This window comes from Callithrix jacchus, chromosome 7 (assembly GCF_049354715.1).
Source record: "Callithrix jacchus isolate 240 chromosome 7, calJac240_pri, whole genome shotgun sequence".
Classification (NCBI taxonomy): Eukaryota; Metazoa; Chordata; class Mammalia; order Primates; family Cebidae; genus Callithrix; species Callithrix jacchus.
The window spans coordinates 156247115-156269228 of record NC_133508.1 but is presented as its reverse complement, the minus strand read 5'-3'; the positions used below and the strand labels follow the sequence as shown (position 1 = coordinate 156269228).

At 39.5% G+C, this 22114-nt stretch overlaps 1 protein-coding gene and 1 long non-coding RNA gene across 7 annotated transcripts in view; one reads left to right on the top strand and one right to left on the bottom strand.

The window, feature by feature from the left end:
- The window catches only part of SPAG17 (sperm associated antigen 17), a 275909-nt gene that overhangs the window by 10526 nt on the left and 243269 nt on the right, over nt 1–22114 (top strand). For 4 of the 6 annotated variants that reach the window (XM_009001977.4, XM_009001979.4, XM_009001976.4 and 1 more), the window contains exon 1: nt 19679–19852. The exons of 1 other annotated variant lie outside the window; for it this stretch is intronic. In XM_009001977.4, the coding sequence (XP_009000225.4) occupies nt 19766–19852 (87 nt within the window). In that variant the 5' untranslated portion in view covers nt 19679–19765. Of the gene's footprint in view, nt 1–19678; nt 20053–22114 lie in introns of those variants that run through there. One more of the 6 variants, XM_054236701.2, reaches the window with a different exon arrangement.
- Nucleotides 18674–19599, bottom strand: LOC144577087 (uncharacterized). Its single transcript, XR_013520373.1, has 3 exons — nt 19542–19599; nt 19153–19216; nt 18674–18810 (listed from the first exon to the last, which is right to left on the bottom strand). It is a non-coding gene; the product is annotated as an uncharacterized LOC144577087 (long non-coding RNA).

Sequence of the window (22114 nt, the reverse complement as noted above, 5' to 3'; positions counted from 1 at the left end):
GCCACACATGGAATGATGAGTAATGCTCTGACACATTCATTCAAGCATGTTTTATTGAGTCTTTAAAACTAACCAGTACTCACCAAGCACTTTATAAAACTCTGCTCATACACATTATCGCATCTTATCCTCCTAACAACCCTGTGGGGAAATTACTATTATTACTTCATTATTATTTATGAGTTACCTGAGACTAACAAAAGTTAAGTGGCTTACCCACAGTCACACAGCTAGAACCTGGATTTGAACATGGACCTCTTGACTCCAGATCCTCCAACACCTACTATGTGTAAGACCCTGCCTAAAAAGGCAGGCATCAAAGACCAGAGAGCCCTTACAGAGATTGTGTGAAAGTCCATTGTGGTAGGAGACTACCTTTTCTGTGCTTGGGACCAAAGCCTGCAGTAATGAGCTGGGCTCTACTGTTTGCCTGACATTGACCCAGATACAGCGGAAACAAAGGAGAAAGATATTGTAACATCTGGGGGATCCTTTCCTTAAGCATGTACCCATTAAGACATTGAAGCAATTACCGAAAAGTGAAGTTGTTAGTGTTGGCTAGAATAATTAATGAGCCTTTCGTAAAGGAGGCAAGGCTTGATGTAAGAACAAGAGAGAAGGGATCACTTCCGCGATGGATCAGCATGAGCAAAGACCTGGAAATAATGACTAGCCATGATGCTACATGAGGGATGAGGAGGGCAATGAGCTATGATGTGAAGAGCTATTCAAAGAGAAACTGAACTGAAATACAGTGAATGCGTAAAAGACAAGAAAAGAGGGATGGGGAGAATGGGACCAAATTATAGAAGCCCTGGACAGCAAATGAATTCTATCCTTTCAATGAAGGTTTACTGGGTGTCTTCTATATGCTAAACCCTAGGGATAAATAAATATAGAGCATGGAATCTTCTTTTCAGAAGTAAGGAGCAACAGAATGAAACTTTATCTCCAGATAACATATAATCTCATAACCAGTAGGCAGAGCAGAAACAAATAGACAACAGAAATGTTACAGATCCACCCACAGTTGCAAGCTGTTTATTGGGATATTCTATATGGTGGAGTACAGGTAGTACTTTCAGAAAGAAATGGGTATGAAAGAGTTCTGGTATTAGTGCAAGGAACTGGCTTTCACAGAAAGATTCCAATGTATAGGAACCTCAAATAAGGCAGAACAGGAGGCAGGAAAAGCTGGAGGAGAAGGGATTCCAACATGAGAGGAACAGAGGAACGTATTGATTCTGAACAGGAAGAACCCAGGATGAAGGAATAAGGTAGAAATCCAAATACTAAAATTGGGGCAAAAGAGCGGCGCTTGGAACTAAGGAACAAGGCAAAAGCCTGACGATTGGAAGCTGGCTGCAAAGTCAGTCTCGTCCCAGAAGCATGAACGTCCACTGGACATGTGTCACTACCCGAAGCTCATGTAACATAATCCCTGCTAGGCGCAGTGGCTCACACCTGTCCCAGCACTCTGGGAGGCAAAGGCAGGTGGGTCACTTCAAGTCAAGAGTTCAAGACCAGTCTGGCCAACATGATGAAACCCTGTTTCTACTAAAAATACAAAAATTAGCCGGGTGTGGTGGCGTGTACCTGTAATCCCAGCTACTTGGGGGCAGGGCTAAGGCAGGAGAATCACTTGAACCTGGGAGGCAGAGGTTGCAGTGAGGCTCTATCTAAAAAAAAAAATAAATAAAATCCCCAATATTGGAGGTGGGACCTGGTAGAAGCTGAATTCTGGGGGCAGATTTCCCATGCATGGTTTAGTACCATCCCCTTGGTACTACACTTGTGCTGGTGAGTGACTTCTCGTGAGACCGGTTTATTTAAACATGTGTGACATCTCCCCCTTCACCCTTTTGCTCCTACTCCCACCATCCAAGATGCCTGTCCCCACTTCAACTTCTTCCGTGACTGTGAGCTTCCTGAGGCTTCCCCAGAAGCAGATGCCAGCAGTATGTACTGTACAGCCTGAAGAACCATGAGCCAATTAAACCTCTTTTCTTATAAATTATCCATTCTCAGGCATTTCTTTAGAGCAGTGCAAGATTGAACGAACACAGCCTGGGTCAGAACTGAGTCTCTGAGTGTAGGCCTATTGGATAACCTAACAGGATTCCAGACCCAGAAGTCAATCCCATCAAGGTGCATATTCCTATAATTTTCCAAGAGGAGCCTCTGCAATCTGGCTTAACACTGGCTACCCAATTTTATATCTGTCTTCATTTAAATGCATTCTTGATTCCAATCACACTGTTTTCATTGCTGTACCCTACCCACACCCCAAGTGACCAGCACACCACACACACACACACACACACAAACACACAAACAGAAACACACACAAACACACACACAGAAACATACACACACACACACACAAACACAAACACACAAACAGAAACACACACAAACACACACACAGAAACATACACACACACACACAAACACAAACACACAAACAGAAACACACAAACACACACACAGAAACATACACACACACACACACACAGAAACACACACACACACAAACAGAAACACACAAACACACACACAGAAACATACACACACACACACAAACAGAAACACACAAACACACACACAGAAACATACACACACACAAACAGAAACACACACACACACAGAAACATACACACACACACAAACACACACACAGAAACATACACACACACACACAAACACACACAAACACACACACAGAAACATACACACAAACACACAAACACACACAGAAACATACACCACACACACACAACACACACACACACACAAACACACAAACAGAAACGCACACACACACAAACACACAAACAGAAACACACAAACACACACACAGAAACATACACACACACACACACAAACACACAAACAGAAACACACACAAACACACACACAGAAACATACACACACACACACAAACACACAAACAGAAACACACACAAACACACACACAGAAACATACACACACACACAAACACACACACACAAACACAAACACACAAACAGAAACACACACAAACACACACACAGAAACATACACACACACAAACACACACACAGAAACATACACACACACACACAGAGAAACATACACACACACACAAACACAAACACACACACAGAAACATACACACACACACACAAACAGAAACACACACAAACACACACACAGAAACATACACCACACACACACACAACACACACACACAAACACACAAACAGAAATGCACACACACACAAACACACAAACAGAAACACACAAACACACACACAGAAACATACACACACACACAAACACACAAACAGAAACACACACAAACACACACACACAGAAACATACACGCACACACAAACACAAACACACAAACAGAAACACACACACACACAAACACACAAACAGAAACACACACAAACACACACAGAAACATACACACAAACACACAAACAGAAACACACACAAACACACACACAGAAACATACACCACACACACACACAACACACACACACAAACACACACACAGAAACATACACACACACACACACAGAAACATACACACACACACAAACACACACACACAGAAACACACACACATACAGCAATTTCCTCTTTGAAATTTCGCTTGTGCCAGCTCTTTCACCTACGCAGTGTTCTCTGTCTTCATTCAAGTCCTTTCTAGCTCTTTTCTGAAACTACCAGAGTTTGAGGGTTTCTTCTTTGAATCAGAGAACAGTTTCACCGTATCCTCCCACTGACCAGCTTCTTTATTGTTATAACTTGGAGAACATTTCATAGGCCTGAATGTGGCTTCCTCATTTGGGTTATTGCCATTTAGATTTACTTTCTAGGGAAATTCCTTCTGAATTTCAACTTGGGAGATTTGGAACATATTTATCCCTTCTCCTTTCCCAGGCTGAAACGGGGAGAGGGCTCCTTGATTCCTGACACTGAGACAGCATTCCACAACAAAAAATGAGACAGATTCCAGAGAAGTGAGAAGTCAGGGAGGAGATAGAGCAAGGGAGGTTTCTGTTTTACATGGGAGGTGAAGCAGAAGCATTAGTGGCTGGGATGAAATAATAGGGAAAACAGCCACAAAGATTTTATATGTGTGAGTTGGTGTTTAGCAGAGACCCTCACCACAACCTTGTTACAAGTTACTGGTGAAATATATTTATCAGGGTAATGGAGAAAAGGGAGGAGGAAGAGGAAAGGGAGGAGGGAGAGGGGGAGGAGGGAGAGGAAGGGAGAAGGGATAAAGAAGGATAAATGAAAACGAAAACCTAACATTTGCTGAGTTTATATGTGCTAAGCACTGTAATAACGTTACTTTTAACCAAGGCTTCTTACAGTCTGTTTTGGCACTGTGGGTAAACGGTGTTTTCATAGTTTCTGTAAAAGTATTTATTGAAGTGAGAACCAGTAATTTGGTCTTCTTTTTGGTGACTGTGTCCCTCTGAAAACTCACAGAAAGAGCTTTCTCATTGTAACTGCCAACCATGATCAGAATCATGATTTTAACCAAAATCATGGTGACATATGCAATGCATGGGGAGTGGGTGACTAGCTCAATTTCAGAGCTGTAACATTCTGAATTGGAATTTCAACTGAACTTCGTCATGAATTCCTGCAGAGTTTCAGAACTCTCATTTATCTCAGCGTGACTCCCAATCAGCAAGGATTAAACTGTGTAAGCACACCTCTCTTCAATTAAACGCCGATCTTAGGGCTCTAAGGAAGACGAAAAGGGTTAGAAAAGTAAAATACATATATATTCACTCCATGTGAAGCTGGGAACATTCTGAATTCTAACTTGTAGGGCTTGGAAACTGTGTGTCCTTTCTCCTTTCTTAGCTGCTAAATAGAATCTATTAAGTATATAACTATTCTTATTACACTGTGTTTTACAAGTATTTCAGAACAAATACTTTTACATCAGCATTTCAATGGGCACTGGAAATGCAACTCATTGAGAAAAGTCAGGTACTTCTTGTTTAAGAAAGTTCGACAGGAAGTCGAGCACAGAGAGCTTCCATTATCCCATACTGTGCCTGGATATAAATGCAAAGGTAAATGGCAATTATAAAGGGAATCTGAAGCAAGACAAAATTAGTTTCCCCTTAGCCAACCAAAGAAAACCCAAAAAGCTCCCAGACATTTCTCCATTTGGTTGCTACAACTAGTCTTTCTGTTTTGAAAATCTAAGCCCTGGCTGGCATGGTGGCTCGGCCTGTAATCCCAGCACTTGGGGAGGCTGAGGCGGGCGGACTGCCTGAGATCAGGAATTCGAGACCAGCCTGGGCAACACAGTGAAACCCCGTCTCCATTAAAATACAAGAAAAAATTAGCCAGGCATGGCAGCGTGTGCCTGTAGTCCCAGCGACTCAGGATGCTGAGGCAGAAGAATTTCCTGACCCCGGGAGGCAGAGTTTGTAGTGAGCTGAGACCATGCCACTGCACTCCAGCCTGGGTGACAGAGTGAGACTCAGAGAAAAGAAAGGGAGGGAGGGAGGGGAGGGGAGGGGAGGGAAGAGAAAGAAAGAAAGAAAAAGATAAAGAAAGAAAGAAAGAAAGAAAGAAAGAAAGAAAGAAAGAAAGAAAGAAAGAAAGAAAGAAAGAAAGAAGGAAGGAAGGAAGAGAGAGAGAGAGAGAGAGAGAGAAAGAAAGAAGGAAAGAAAGAAGGAAAGAAAGAAAAGAAAAGAAAGAAATGAAGGAAGGAAGGAAGAAAGAAAGAAAAAGAGAGAGACAGAGAGAGAGAGAGAGGGAGGGAGGGAAGGAAGGAAGGAAAACCTAAGCCCTAGTACCTTCCTCCCCTTGTCCTCTTGCTTTTCGTACTTTTCTGCTCTCTCCTACTTCAAAATGCCAAAAAAAAAAATGCAACACGGAGTCATTATACCACCAGCAGTCCACTCCATCTTTCTAACCACCAAACCCCTCCTTCACATTTCTTAGTGCCTAGTTCATTTCTCAAAGAAAATGCAGGTCCCCATACACCAGAAAAAAAAAAAAAAATCCAGGGCGTAGTTCCACTGAAATCTGCATTTTTATATCTATGCTTTTCCCACAGTAAGTGACTTTGTACAGTTTGCTGCTTAGCAATGTGTGACCTTTGACTAGAGGATTTCCTCTGCCCCATATATGTGCTTAGTAGCCCTCTCTCATGTGGTAGATAATGTCTTCGATGGCAATGGCATTGATTCCACGCTGAGATTTATTTAATCTCAGTCTCAGAAGATCCCTCTGTTGTATTTTGGCTTAGGTGAGTTGTCTAAGTTTTGAGAAGGAGGGGATTAGGGTTAAGGACCTTTGGCTCTTCCTAGGAATATTCCTATGGTTGAATTTTTTAGAGATTTTACCACCTTATATAGGTTCCCTCCCTTATATTCAAGTAATTCTATCATTGGACAGAATTAGGTATTTTTAGGGTATAGAAGCAAAGAATAAAAATCAATTTAAGGAAAAATAAATTCATGCGAACAGATTCATATTAAAATATACATACTTTCTTGGGTGTTATAAATATGCATAAGGCATAAACAACAGATTGGACATGGATGAAGAATTCAAAGAGTTAACATCATTCAAAAAACTAATCGTAACACAATTAAATAGCAATCTAAATTAAAGAGATAACCAGGGAAACACACACATTTGAAAACAAAACTGCAATGCTAATAGTTCATGGGTCAAAAAATAAATTACAACGAAAATTAGAAATTGTAAAGCGCTAAACAATAATAAATGTTCTATGTATTCATACTTGGTGACATGAAGCCAAAGTAGCAATGAGAGGGAAAGATGAGGGCTTAAATGATTACATTACCAAATTTAAAAGGCTAAAATTAATGTGCTAAGCATTCAACTTTATAAATTTGAGAACAGAATTTAGAAAATAGAAGGGCCGGACATGGTGGCTCACACCTGTAATCCCAGCACTTTGGGAGGCCAAGGTGGGCGGATCACGATGTCAGGAGTTCAAGACTAGCCTGACCAACATGGTGAAACTCTGTCTCTTAAAAAAAAAAAAAAAGAAAATAGAAATAGGGAAATAAAAAAGAGCAAAACATAATGAAACAGAAAACAAACATACAATAGAGAGGATCAAACAAGCCTAAAGATGTTACCAGAAAGACTAATAAAATTTAAGTTTAATAAACTTATAAGTAATAAATTTAATAAACTTTAAAGATTAATAAAATAAAAGTTTATTCAAGAAAAAAGAAGGCAAATATAATGACCTTCAGAGTGAAGGAAATATAATTATAGATTTTCAATGAACACCAAAGAAAAGCATTAAAATCATGAAAGCATTAAAGTCTTTTCAGTAAACAGCAAGGAAAAGCATTAAAATCAGAGGTATCGTACAGTTTTGCATCAGTACAGCTTGTCTTCATGAGAGAATAACACTCCAATTCCAGATAGCAGTAGGTAATGACAAACCCCATATGAATTTACATGTGAGTGGCAATGCCACCCTAGACAAAGCACTTTGGTAATACACTATCATGCTTCAAATAATTCTATACTGAAAAGTGAGAAATGAAAGAGCTTTCAAATATGCAACGCAAATGGGGGGTATAATACACTTACTCAGCATATGAGCCGCTCTTCTGGAGTGTTTTAATGAAAGGTGAAAACCCCACAGGGCAAAGAGCTGACAGAGGAAATGAGGGTAGAGAGGAAGATGAATGATCAGTAGAAGGTAGTACCGTCTGGGAAGTGGGAGAATGGACTATGGCGGGACAATGCAGAGAGATGTGAAAATAGGCTACTGTGATTGGCGTCATTCCGTGGTAGAGCCAAAGAGCTAAAGTAAAAATTTAAGGCATAAACTGAGTTCTAAGCTACATGAGAGTAGGGATACTATCTACCAGGCTCTCTAATCCTCAGTGCTGAGCAAAGGGCCTGGCATATAATAGGTGCTCAATAAAATGTGTTGAACGAATCAATAAGTGAATGAATGAATAGCTAATAAAATATTGGCAGGCTAAAAAGAACCATATGGATTAGAGTGGGAAATATCAGTGTGAACTCATGTTTACCTTAATATAAACACAAATAGATAAAACAGTAATTTTGTATATATATGCATATGTATATATAGGTTATTTCTTAAATCTGTCCACTGAGAGGGTCTAGAAACAAAAGATACTCCAGTAGCAATGGGCATATTCAACCATTCTGCAGGAAAGGGAACCCGGGCTCCTTGGAAAATTGGCTGCTTCTGGGGCTGGGTCAGTGAATATGCAAATGAATGAACCTGAAGCGTCTGTAGTGCCAGAAAAAAAAAAAAATCCAATTAGGGAGTATATTAAGGAGACACAAGAGCCAATTAAAAGACTTCCAAATGATCAAAGCTAGGGTAACTAGCTGCACAATAAAATAAATAAATATCATATTAAATTTGGAATATAACCCAAAGGATATACATTGGAATACAACACAAAGGATAAACACTCATGAGTCCTACTGAGGTAAGCAAATGACTAAATAAGTTAATTAATGAGGTGGAAAATTTCCCATACAGAGGAATTTCAAGTTATAAAGGATGTTGGAGCATAACTCCCAATACCTTAAGGGTGAGCTGAACATAGTGACTTCCTTCCCAAAAATACAGCGAGGAAAGGTACGGGGAGGCAAGTAACTCTGCAGAGAAAAAGCCTAACAAACTACCTCAGCCAGGCCATCATGGGTAACATCACCGATGGTAATTCATGTTAATAGCATGTACCCTTGACATGCTGTGGTGCGAATGGCACCTCACGTTTGGTCTTTTTCTCCAATCTCAAAACTCCAGGCTAAGCATGAGAAACCCTTCACAAATTATCGTATCTCCTCAAAATTGTCAAGGCCATCAAAAACAAGGAAAGTTTGAGAAACTGTCAGTCCAGAGGAGCCTCAGTAGTCATGGCATCTTAATGGAAGGTTGTACCCTGGATGGGCTCCAGGAATAGAAAAAGGACATTAGGTTAAAACTACTGCGTGAACCCAGGAGGCGGAGGCTGCGGTGAGCCGAGATCGCGCCATTGCACTCCAGCCTGGGTAGCAAGAGCGAAACTCCATCTCAAAAAAAAAAAAAAACTATTAGTTGGCATATCAATATTAGTTCATTTGTTGCAACAGGATATACCATAATAATTTAAGATTTTAACAGTAGGGGAAACTGGATGTGGATATATGCAAATCCTCTGCACTGTCTTTGAAACTTTGCGGTAAATCTGAAACATTTATTTTAAAAATATGAGCTAAGATTTATCAAGGACGTAGTATGTGCTATGAACTTATAGCTACTACTTTTACCTTCACAACAGTCCTATAATGCAAACATAATTATTCCCATTTCAGTTTTAAAAGCAAAAAAAAAAATAAAACAACAACAAAATGAAGCAAAGAGGGTTAAAATAATTTGCCCAAGGTCATCAAACAGCCAGCAAGGAGTGGGGCAGGGAATTGTACTCAGGAGAAAGAATGTTGTTCTCTTAGCACAAGATGCCCTCTGAAAGTGTCAGCTCTATGATTGGATTCTCTAATTTTTTAATTAGCCTCCTGGGTTGAAGAAGGGGTACATGACAAGTGGAACAGCTAATATCAGAAGGAGTTTTAGAAAGTGTGATAAATACCTTAATAGGGTTTCAAATGCCTACCAGCGTGAACAGGGAGGGAGAAGAGATTATGGGTATAAATGTGAGTAACTTAAGCTTTATAAAAACAACCTCAATAAAATGAGGAATTTACTTAGTGGGATAAAATTGGCAATGGTTATTACCCAAAAGTATAGTAGCAGAAAATGGCCACACTCTAAAGGATTAAGACAGCTGGCTCAGGTGAAGTGCATACAGTTATGCAAAAATAATCGTAAAAGGTTTAAAATGTGGATGATTGGCAAATTGTGTAACTTGATTTTGAACAAAAATAGAACCCTAAGGATAGCCGGCTTAAAAAAAAAAAAAACATGGGAGCATAAAGAAGGCACTGCTGTTTACAAAAGAAAAAGTAAAGCACAAAAATCAAAGCATAACAGACAAAGAATGAAGTTTTGTTTTGTTTAATATAGTACAGAGTTGAAATATAAGAAAGAGCCAATAAAGCTGTTATTTGGGTGGGCAGAGTTAGAAACAGTTGGCTCCCATAAAGGAAATGGCAGAAGACCTGAATAGATTCATTCAGAAGTGGAGTGAGAGGGAGAAAGCAGCCTATTCCACCACCTTTGGAAGCATTATTTGTTCTGCTGATTGACTTGTGCATTGTCTGAACGAGTCTGAACAATGAGTCTTTTCTTATTGTTTTCCTTTGCTGCTTAAAGTCTGACTTCAAGTGCTTTCTTTTTTCTCGTATTCTTCCCTTATATTCATTTTTGTCAGCCTAAAGGTAAAACCTTTGTCGGAAGTTTTCTGATAATGTGCATTTGTAAGTTGACAGAAATGAAACATAGGGCTTTTTCCTCAATATGTCATAATCCTTCCTTCCTTTTCAGACTGATGCATTCACAAAACATGCTCAAAGTAGATTTTAATAAGCTAATTTCCTTACTATTACATTTTAAGACTTAAAGGATGCCAGTGTTGTGAAAATTTCTTTATACTGTGCATAGAAGCCAGTGCTGATATCTTTAAAAAAATTACAAATATGAAAATGTATACAATAAAAACTGTGTATTATGATAGATATAGATTTTTTTCAGCTTACACAATTTAAACAAAATTTTTAATTTTTGCAGATATATAATAGTTCTACATATCTGTAGGGAACATGTGATATTTTGATACAAGCATACAATGTGTAACAATCAAATTAGGGTAACTGGGGTATCTATTACCTCAAACACTTATCATTTCTTTGTATTACAAACATTCCAATTCCAGTCTTCTAGTAATTTTGAAATATGAAATAAATTATTATTAATTATAGTTGCCCTGTTGTGCTGCTGAACACTAGATTTTATTCCATCTAATGGTATTTTTATACCCATTAACCAATGCCTCTTTAGTCCCCATCCATATCTACTGCCCTAATCAGTCTCTGATAACCATAATTCTACTATCTCTATGAGATCAATTTTTTATTTCCCACATATAAGTGAGAATATACAATATTTATCTTTCTGTGCTTAGCTTATTTTACTTAATATAATGTCATCCAGTTCCATCCACGTTGTTGCAAACGACACGAGTTATTTCTTTTTTATGGCCAAATAACATTTCATTGTGTATATGCACCCCATTTTCTTTATCCACCAATCCACTGATGGACACAGGTTGATTCCCTATGTTGACTATGGAGTGATGACATCTCTTTAATATACTGATTTCCTTTCATCTGGATATATACCCAGCAGTGGGGTTGCTAGATCATACAATAGTTCTAGTTTCAGATTTTTGAGGAACTTCCATACCATTCTCCATAGTGTTTGTACTAATTTACATTCTCACCAACAGTGCACGAGAGTTCGTCTTTAAGTCCTCACTGGCATCTGCTATTTTTTGTCATTTTGATAAATCCATTTAACTAGGGTGAAATGATGTTTCGTTGTGGCTTTGATTTGCATTTCTCTGATGATTAGTGATGTGGATCATTTTTTCATATACCTGTTGACTATTTGTATGCCTTCTTTTGAGAAATGTCTATTCAGATCTTTTGCTCATGTTTTAATCCAATTATTTGGTGTTTTTAAATTTTTTTGCCATTGGGCAGTTTGTGTTCTTTATATAGTCTAGTTATCAATCTCTTGTCATTTAAATAGTTTGCAAATATTTTCTCTCATTCTGTGGGCTGTCTCTTCACTATTGACTGTTTCATTTCCTATTCAGAAGCTTTTTAACTTGATACGATTGCATTTATCCATTTTTGTGTCTTTTGCCTATGCTTTTGATGTCCTACTCAAGAAATCTTTGCCCAGACCAATGTTCTAAAGCATTTCTCCAATGTTTTGTTCTAGTGTTTTCATAGTTTCAGGTCTTAGAGTTAAGTCTTTTATTTATTTTGAGTTGATTTTTAATATGGCAGGAAATAAAGGTCTAGTTTCATTCTTCTGCATATGGTTGTCCAGTTTTCCCAGCACCATTTATTGAAGACACTGTCCTTTTTCCAGGGTATGTTTCTGCAGGCTTTGTTGAAAATAAGTTCACTGTAAATGTATGGATTTACATCTGGTTTCTCTATTCTGTTTCATTGGTCTATGTGTTTTTATGCTAGTACCATGTTGTGTTGATTACTACAGCTTTGTAGTTTAGTTTGAAGTCAGGTAATATAATATTAATATCCCTGCCTCTGTTCTTTTTGCTTGGGGTTGCTTGCTCTACAGCAATTCAGAGTCTTTTGTGGTTTCATATACATTTTAGGATTTCTTTTTTTCTATTTCTGTGAAGCATGCCACTGGTATTTTGATAGGGATTACATTGAGTCTTTAGGTTGCTTTGGGTAGTCTGAACATTTTAACAGTATTAATTCTTTCAGCCCATGCATTCACTACATATAAAAGTATTGGGGCCGGGCGCAGTGGCTCAAGCCTGTAATCCCAGCACTTTGGGAGGCCAAGGCGGGTGGATCACGAGGTCAAGAGATCGAGACCATCCTGGTCAACATGGTGAAATCCCATCTCTACTAAAAATACAAAAAATTAGCTGGGCATGGTGGTGCGTGCCTGTAATCCCAGCTACTCAGGAGGCTGAGGCAGGAGAATTGCCTGAACCCAGGAGGCGGAGGTTGTGGTGAGCCGAGATCGCGCCATTGCCCTCCAGCCTGGGTAACAAGAGCAAAACTCCCGTCTCAAAAAAAAAAAAAAAAAAGTATTGGAAATGTAATTTAAAAACAAAAATCAGTCTTAAAGATCAGTTTGACTCAAGGACAGCAGGAAAATTTACCTGCAGAGGAAATGCATTCAAGTGAACGTAACTGAAGTAGAGTAGCTGCTTCCGACCTTTTCTTCCCTGAATCCAGCAAGCACTGACCTCTCAGTGGCATCTAACACTGCTGGATATGCCCTCATTTTAGAAACGCTTTCATTCTGTCCTTTGGCTTCACAAGTCTCTTTGGTTGCATATCTATGTTCTTCCTCACAGCCGCAATCTCCTAAAGGCTCAGCTCTGGGTTCTGCTCCCCTGCTCACTTGGTGGTCGCTCCAGGCAAACTCATCCTCATCTGCTAATGATTTACCCGTATCTATCTCTGCTGCGAGCACCAGGCCCACGTGTCCAACTGCCTGACACATCCAGATGTCTCAAGGGTACACAAACTGAACACGTCTAAAATCAAAATCATAATTTCCTCACCCGCCACCCAACCCATCCAGAACCTTCTTTTTCTAACATTCTCATCCCTCTAAATGGCAAACCAATCAATTGGGAAATATAATTTTACTTAATCAGATAAACATTTTTTTAACCAAGAGATGAATATAGTATAAAATGCCAAGAAAGAACATTTTACAGTTGTTAGGTAGGCAAATGAGCTATGATCTTGAAATACAGGCGGAAATGAAGTAACTGGATCTCACTGAATGATAACCCTTTCTCAATAAATGGGGCACTATGGTATCCTATAGCCTTTGGTTGGGGTTCCTTCCATAACAGGATATTAGACAAAAATTGGAAGCTAGCAAAGCAAAATTAATTCATGAAAACATGGATTGGCATACATGGTAAGATAGAAAAATGTGAGTATGCACAGTTGCATTTAACATTTACAAGATCACAGTGAGAGACAAAGTTCCTAGGAAGTCATTTGGAAACCTTCCTAGTGATATCCTGTATTTTTTGAAGAAGCCTGAGGGTTAGGCTGGAAAAAGAAATGAGAAGTTGAAGAAAGATGGGTAAGAAAAGTGGTGGACACGTCTCTTTATCGAAGCCTCATACATAGAGCTACCAGGTCTTCAAAGCCTCATTACCAATCATCTGTTCTCTCCAAAAGATTGCTCCATGATCTGGCGTAATATTACTTGGTGTACTCTGTTAGACTGAAGTAAGTTTACCTCAACTATAGCTTTTGGACCTTGTACACAGCAAAAAGAAAGTTAGTAACATAGCACAAATTTACAACTATAGCTTTTGGACCTTGTACACAGCAAAAAGAAAGTTAGTAACATAGCACAAATTTACAAGTAACAGACATCTGATAAATCATCAAGAAATATTTAGGTAAGCATTTAGAGAAATGAATTACCATGAGTTATAGATTTTGAAATGGTTCCCTAAGGATTCAGGGCAAATCCCTTCACTGAAGACATTAAAATTAGATTCAAAGAAAGACTTGAGAGAACACTAGAGTGAAAACTCCCACACTAATAAATATGAAACAGATGAATTTTAGCTTTGTCCATTTTTACTATGTACATCTGTTACTTTTCTGATTCATTAAACGTAGATTTGGTATTCTAAACTCTCTCACTACAAATAACATAAAAATTAAATCAACAGCACTTAATTATAGTTCCAGACAGTTACAGATATATGACGAGACATTCAAGCCCAAAACTGTAAACTCCAAATACTGTTTTTATCATTGACAGAAACTGAGGTTCTTAGGAAAGTTCTCTGGAAAGTGATCTACTCCCAGGCTCCCCAGAATTCACGCGGGATTACAAACTGCAAGCACTGCAGCTGATTTTAATTGTCGCAGTGATGCATAGGGAGAGATGTGATATCTGGAGTAACTGGCTTCTAAACAATGAGGGGCTTTAAAGATTAAAATCAACACTTTAAACAGCACTCACAAATAAATAGGAAGCTAACGCTGACTACAGAATGCGCGTATAATATTCTCCATATGTTTTGGACCCTGTAGCTGAGAGACACCTAGCCCTCAGTATCATACAGAATAAAAACCCAAAGACACGGCTTACAGCACTCCATTTTGAAGGTTAGAAAAGCAGAGATCATGGTGTGAACAAGACACAGGTATAGTGAGAGGTGTTCTTGGATGTAGGATACCAACTGGAGAAATCAGTAGACATCTGTGAGGCCTTCTCAAACCAAGGCAAGCCGGTTGCTGTAGCTAAAAGGATTTCAAACACCTGGAATCCTGGCCTAGAAGTGAATTGGTCCATAGTTCCTGATGTTCCCTGAAAACAGTGGAAATACTGGATGCATCAATAGCTGGCTAAACCTTTCAGGTATGAAACGTAATATGGCTGACTTCACACCCGAGTAAGAGTGAATTATAAGATCAAAGCCTAATACTTGAAGAAATAACTTATTCAGCAGTCAAACCCTAAAGAGATTGTGCAGCCCTAAAAGTGGACAGTCTTTGGTAAACTCAACATATCAAATGCAAACTCATAGTGGAAAAACGAAATCAAACAAACCAAGAGTAACCCTGCCAATGTGAACGAAAATTCTCCAAGTAGTATAGTTTTCTTTTAGCCACTGACATATGGGAAAATTTATGTAGTAAAGTATATGCTTATAAAGTTTCAACTTATATTTAGTGGGGGAAACAATTTATTATACCGAAAAAAGCATAAATGTATGACGGATGGTAAGGCTTTTTTTCTGTTCTTGGCAGGGTCCCTTTTTGGCTGAATGACTTTTGCTACTTAAACCTATGAACATTGTCATTCACACCTATTTTCTGAAATTAAACAGACCAGTTCTATGATGAAACCCCTTATAAATTTGGTTACCGTATAATTTCTTCCCCTTTTGTGTCATAAATTATCTAGAGTACCACTTTCCCTAGAATAATGAAAAAGGCCGAAACTGGGCAAAAAGCATTCTGTAATAAAACCTTTATTTTAAACTCTTTAAATCAATTTCGGAAAACCTTCTATATTTAAATTTATTCTGGTAGGACTTAACCAAGGAAACTATAAAAGATTATATTAGAAATACACCCTTCCATCCTGAAATATTTGATTTTGGCTTTTAAAATGTTCAATTCCTTTAAATCATTTTCAAAATTATAAAGTATGTATATGGCTAGCTAGGCGATGGATCTAGTTGGCTTATCTTCTGAAAACAGGAAAAATCTTTCCTAGGTATATGTGATATAAGACTAGTTTATTGTATTACTTAGATACGCAAACCACTTGTTTCAAGTAAGAAGTTTATTTACTAGATAAAGGAGTGAAAGAATGTACCGGCTATGCAGATGGAAGGCAAGGTAAAGGGTGACCTCAGGATCGCATGAGATCTCACCAATCCGGAGTGGAGAGGCAGGGGTTGGATCTTCCTGCCTCTCACAGTGGCCAGCATTGTGTACTGCCTCCTAGAGTAACAAGGCTGTTTCCTCAGGCAGTTTGAGAAAGGCTGGCTGGTGTTAGATTTATTAAAAGGCGATTCTCAGATGAAAATTATCAGTGTTAGTTATGGTAACCCTGGCTGCTATAGCAAACCTCAATATTTCGGCAGCTTTAAGAAAAACGTTTAATTCTCACCTGCTTAAGAGTCCCAAGCAAATGCCTTTGGTGGGAGGGGCAGGATGATCCTTAGGGGAAGGGGAGACCTCTGTGTCACAGCAATCATTCAGAGATAAGGTTTTCAATGCCAGCCCAATATCGAGCAGAAAGGGTATACGCAATGCTGGGAGACATTTTTCAAAGCCAGACTTGGCGAGAACTAAGTCACATGTTCATATCTAAGAATAAGGAAGGCCAAAAAGTGTCTGACTCACATATTAGGAGAAAAGAAAAGGAAATGTTTGATAAACAACGGACAGTCTTGTCAAATAAGTATTGCAAACAAATTATTGCTGCCGGTTGGACAGCTGTCACTTATAAGAATTACAGAGATAGTGACACTTTCTCTGCAATTTTTAAATAGCACTTAATTTTACTTTTTGTTCTGCTTATTTCATTTTTTCTCTTTTTTTATCTGCAACCTATTTTATTAATCATCTGCTAGTGATTTGGCTGAAATGATTGCAGGTAACAGTTTATTTTGAGGTGCGCATTCGCATTCAAGAAGAGCGAAAATTACTCATGTAGCAAGACATGCACAAACATCTAGTTAAATTTTTTATAAACTATACCAGAATGCCAACAAACTTTTTACTACCTTTTAAATGAAAAAGCAGAACTTTTTCCCCAGTTTAAAACTATGAGAAAAACTTGATTAAAATTCAGAATGATATAATTAATGATTGGGTAGATTTTTTGTGTGTGTATGGAAGAGACACAACTTTATTTTCCAGCCATAATACAAAGAAAATTTTCATCTTACAAATGCTAAGAAAATTTTAGTTAAGAACAAAGTTTTGGGAAAAATACTATGAAAATTAATCAACAGCAGCCTAGGTGTTGCTATGGAGACTCCCAAGAAAATGGTTTTTTGGCAGCTCACTCTGGCCTCACCATGCATCGGTAATTTTATTCTCCTGACGAGAGGGCTTCCAGATGTAAATTACCTAGCCCTATGGCTACGCTGCCATAGGATCTGTCTATTCCCTCCCAACAAGATGAACTGTACTTATTCTAAGAAATACAAATTGGTATTATTCAGTAAAGCTTCTGTGAAAGACTCTTCCTAGAAATTGTTTTTCTTTGATATAATGGTCCCTTGGTAGCCACCAGGAATTGCTTCCAGGACCCTCACATTCCCCAGTAGAAAAACGTCTGATATTCAAGCCCCTTAATAAAGTGGTCTAGTATTTGCGTATAACCTATGCACATCCTCTCCTATGCTTTAAATCCCATCTAGGTTACTTATAATATCTAACATTATGTAAATGCTGTAAAATAGTTGTTATGCTGTATTTTTCTTTATTTGTATATTTCCTTATTTATGTTTTGATATTTTGAATCCAAAGTTGGTTGAATCCAGGAATGAAGAACTGTGACAATGGGAGGGCTGACTGTACCTGTATTAAAGAATTAGACTGTAAAGAGAAACTTTCTTTCATGGTCTAAATTATGAACAAAACTTGAAATCATCATTAACCCAGCAATCCCATTACTGGGTATATATCCAGAGGATTATAAATCGTTCTACTATAAGGACATGTGCACACGAATGTTCGTTGCAGCACTGTTTACAATAGCAAAGACCTGGAACCAACCCAAATGCCCATCGATGATAGACTGGGAACGGAAAATGTGGCACATATACACCATGGAATACTATGCAGCAATCAAAAACGATGAGTTCGTGTCCTTTGTAGGGACATGGATGAACCTGGAGACCATCATTCTCAGCAAACTGACACAAGAACAGAAAATGAAATACCACATGTTCTCACTCATAGGCGGGTGTTGAACAATGAGAACACGTGAACACAGGGAAGGGGGCACTACACACTGGGGTCTGTTGCGGGAGATAGGGAAGGGACAGCGGGTGAGGAGTTGGGGACAGATAGCATGGGGAGAAATGCCAGATATAGGTGAAGGGGAGGAAGGCAGCAAATCACACTGCCACGTGTGTACCTATGCAACAATCTTGCATGTTCCTCACATGTACCCCAAAACCTAAAATGCAATAAATAAATAAATAAATAAATAAATAAATAAATAAATAAAGTGCCCCCTAAATGAAAAAGGATGCTGGTGGCTGGATGTCACTATCCCCCTTCCCTCAATTTATTCCTCAAAAAAATTAAAAGCGTTAGCAATGAAAAGGTTTAGAATATTCCCCTGTAAAGGTCACCCACTCACCACGTTGTGCTCAGTGAAATTACGCTTCCGGCTTGCATCGCCTCACTCATCCGGGCCAGTGACATAGCTGAAGCATCTCACCTCTAGGCAAGTGCAGGGCCTTAATGGCTAGTAAAGCCCTGGTCCGTGCTGCATTTTATATGACTAAGGAGACAGCAAGACACTTTTGATTGCGCTCTGCCCCCGGGTGTCCCCAAATTTGTGTCACTGTAATAAAAAACAAAAGTAAATCCAGCTCCAGAAGAGGGTATCCCCCATTTCGGCAGGCTTGAAACAGTAGTAGACAACGGTGTAGAAATTATCCACACTACATGTGTGACCCAGATTATCCTGGCATCTAATCCCGGCACCATCAGTCAAACACTGTGGGAACTGGGATACGGTGGTTGTAAGAATTAAATGAAATACTCTTGCATGGCATACAACCATTGCTCAAGAAAAAATGGCTTTTATTACTGTCATTCTTTTGGGAAATTTGTCCAACCAGGATATTTTAGATATTGAGGAGTGCACGGTGGGAAAAAGGGAAAAAAGAAATATTCTACTTACCAATCAATAAAAGGCAGTTTAAAGGCACTGGAACTCTTTGGGCAGAGAAGTACATGAATCCCATCTACAATTAAACAAGGAGGCACTTGAAAGGGTGTCTGGATTTGTTTACTAAGGCCCCACAGCTGAGCTACGACCAGGGCAGAGTGTACAGGTCAAGGAGAGACAAATTTGGCTTCATAGAGGAAGCACTTGGGGCAGATGAGAGCGGTTGGGACAAAAGGGGTCAGTGTTCCAATCTAGGTCCCTCAGGAGGGGAAGAAATGTTGGTGGAGGAGTCCTGGATGGCATTGCAGACATACAGAGTTTCTAGACAGCGCCTCAGACCGTAGAAGAACGTGGCCCGACCCGCCCAGGCCACCCTCGTGCTGCCTCCACCGCCTGCGCACCTTTCCTGCTCAGGAGCGCTCAACTTTGACCGGGGAACCAGGAGCCCCGCCCCCAAGCGCCGCGCGCTCGGAAACGCCGTTGCTATGGAGACGGAGGCGGTTGACCCCGGGAGGGGACCCGACGCCGTCCAGGAACTGGGCGTGGCTTCGGTTACTGTGGTAGCAGGGACGCTTAGGCAGGCCCGGAGCCCGGTTTAGACGCCAATGCTCCTCCCGTCCTTTGCATGGCACCCAAGAAAGAGAAAGGCGGGACTGTGAACACCAGTTCTAAGATATGGGAACCCTCGCTCGTAGCTGCACAGTTCAATCAGGTGAGCCGTGAGCCCTTGAAGCCGTCTCTGCCCCCGGAAATGCCAGAGGCCCTGCCACACCCTCCTAGGCGACGCCTTCAGCCTCGTCCTCTCAGCAGCATCTCTGGGGCCTGAAGGTTCCGGGACCCAGGGTCCCAGGGACAGGGAGTCCTTGATAAATGAGCAGAACTTAAGGGAAGAAGGAAGGGAATACCCAGGAGGTGAGTCAGTGTGATTTCAAAGGCTGGTGAGAGCTGCGTGGTGGGGAAGAGAGGAGGTGTCGCTCTGACACCCCAGACCCTTTCCAGTGAAGTCGTCCAATTGTTCTGGAGTTTTTAATGTACTTTTCGTTTTCTCCCGACATCTTTTAAAGGATGAGAATCTTATCAAATCATCTGTGGCCTAGCCTGTAATAGGGCTTTGATAAATGCTGAGAGAAAACAGACACGGAGTGCCTAGAATTACACTGTATTTAGTACAAGGGAGCTTTGTATAGATAGGAAAAGACGATTTTTAAATGTAATGCCCTGATCCCACTCTATTAAAGCTTTGCATATTTTGAAGGTGTGGGAGATCAGAGCAATGAGAGGTTGGCAGCCCACTTACCCACAGGATGCCACAAAGGCACCAGGCAATCTACAACCCACCTGCCACAGGACTTCAAAGTGCATGAGTTCCCAGAACTCACTGGCTCCGCACCCACCTTCAGTGAATGAGGAGCCCAACCTGCGGCTGGAAATCCCTTTCTACATTAAAGTGTTTCTAAGTCCAAGTTAGCATTTGGGAAGAGAAAGGTCGTTTCTGGAAATTCCAGCCCACCATTGTAAACTACTTTAATAAGTGGGGTAAAAAAAGTATTTTTTTTTTCATTTTATATGTGTCTATATGGTGCACTAGAGAGTTAGTACTTAAAGGGAAAATGGATCTGAAGTCTTCTGTTGCCCTCATGAGAAATTTTTACGTATTTGTCTTTATTTTCCACTATGATTGTTTTTTCCTATTAACAGCAATTCTGTTTGATAAGGAAGTTAGTCCTGATGACGAATTTCATGAAAGTAATTATGATACTCCTGGTGCTGATGTGATGTCATGGAGTTTTGGGTCCTTTCTATAACTTTAGTAATGCCGGATGTCAACTCAGTAATCCCCAGTTACTTTCTCAAATTCTCAAAGATGTTTTTCAAAGCACTGTGTAAAAGCACCCTCTCTTTTGTTTTTATAAGTCGGCGCTAGCCAAAATAATTTTTTCTCCATTTTTTTTTTTTTGAGATTGTATAGGCCAAGTTTGGTCTTGGAGTGAACATTTCTGCTTGAATTATAAACTGCTGAACAACGGGGTTTGATGGAGGTGCTGACACTGCATTAGCTTTAGTGTTGCAAATACGAAGCTATAACTTTCCTAGGTGAATGGAAAACCTAAAGGCACTATTTGTCCTTATGGCTTGAAAACCTGAAATAATATTCAGCTTTCTTGATCCTACTCAAACAATATAACGTCAATAAATCTTATGTATTAATAGAAAGAATTTGAACTCAAAGTAATATGTACTTTTAACTATAAAGAGTGAACTCCATTTTCTTCAGTTTGTTGAAACACATGTTTTTTTATTGCAGGAAAAAGACAACTACCCTCTACCTCCTCTCACATTTTTCTCTGCTTGATTTCATGTCTGATCCAAAAGGATAATTTCCAGATTAACCCAGCAGTTCAATGCCCAGAGGCATGCCCTAACCACTAATGCAACAGACTCTGAATTTAGGTGGCAGATGACTGTGGATGTGTGAATCTTGAGCACACATAGTGTACTCTACTGTGTTAGTATCCAGAGAGTTTCTTTCCATACACTTGTTATTCGTGTCGAAGTATGTGTGGTTGAGTGTGTGTGCTAGTGTGTTGTATTAAGTGTGTGTGTTGGGGGTGGGGGAGGAGGAAAGAATTCCTCCAGTTTTCCATAAACCAGTTTTTAGAATTAACTTCTTGGATAATCCAAATCAGTAGGATTTTTGAACTCATGCTCATACTGGGTGGGCTTTAAAGAGAATAAGCAAGTCCACAATTGGGTTTTATTGGACCCACCTTGTATCACTGTCTCAGATTGTACTTTCCGGCTAGAATAGTTATCAGTTTTTTCATACATTTTTGTTGGTTTTAAATATAAAATGAGAGCAAAGAATACAAAGCATTCTATCACTAAGCACTAAATGATTAAATCGAGACCAGAGGTTAGGAAGATAAACATGGGCTGGGATCGTCAGGAAATGCTTTGTAAAATATTTGCCTTC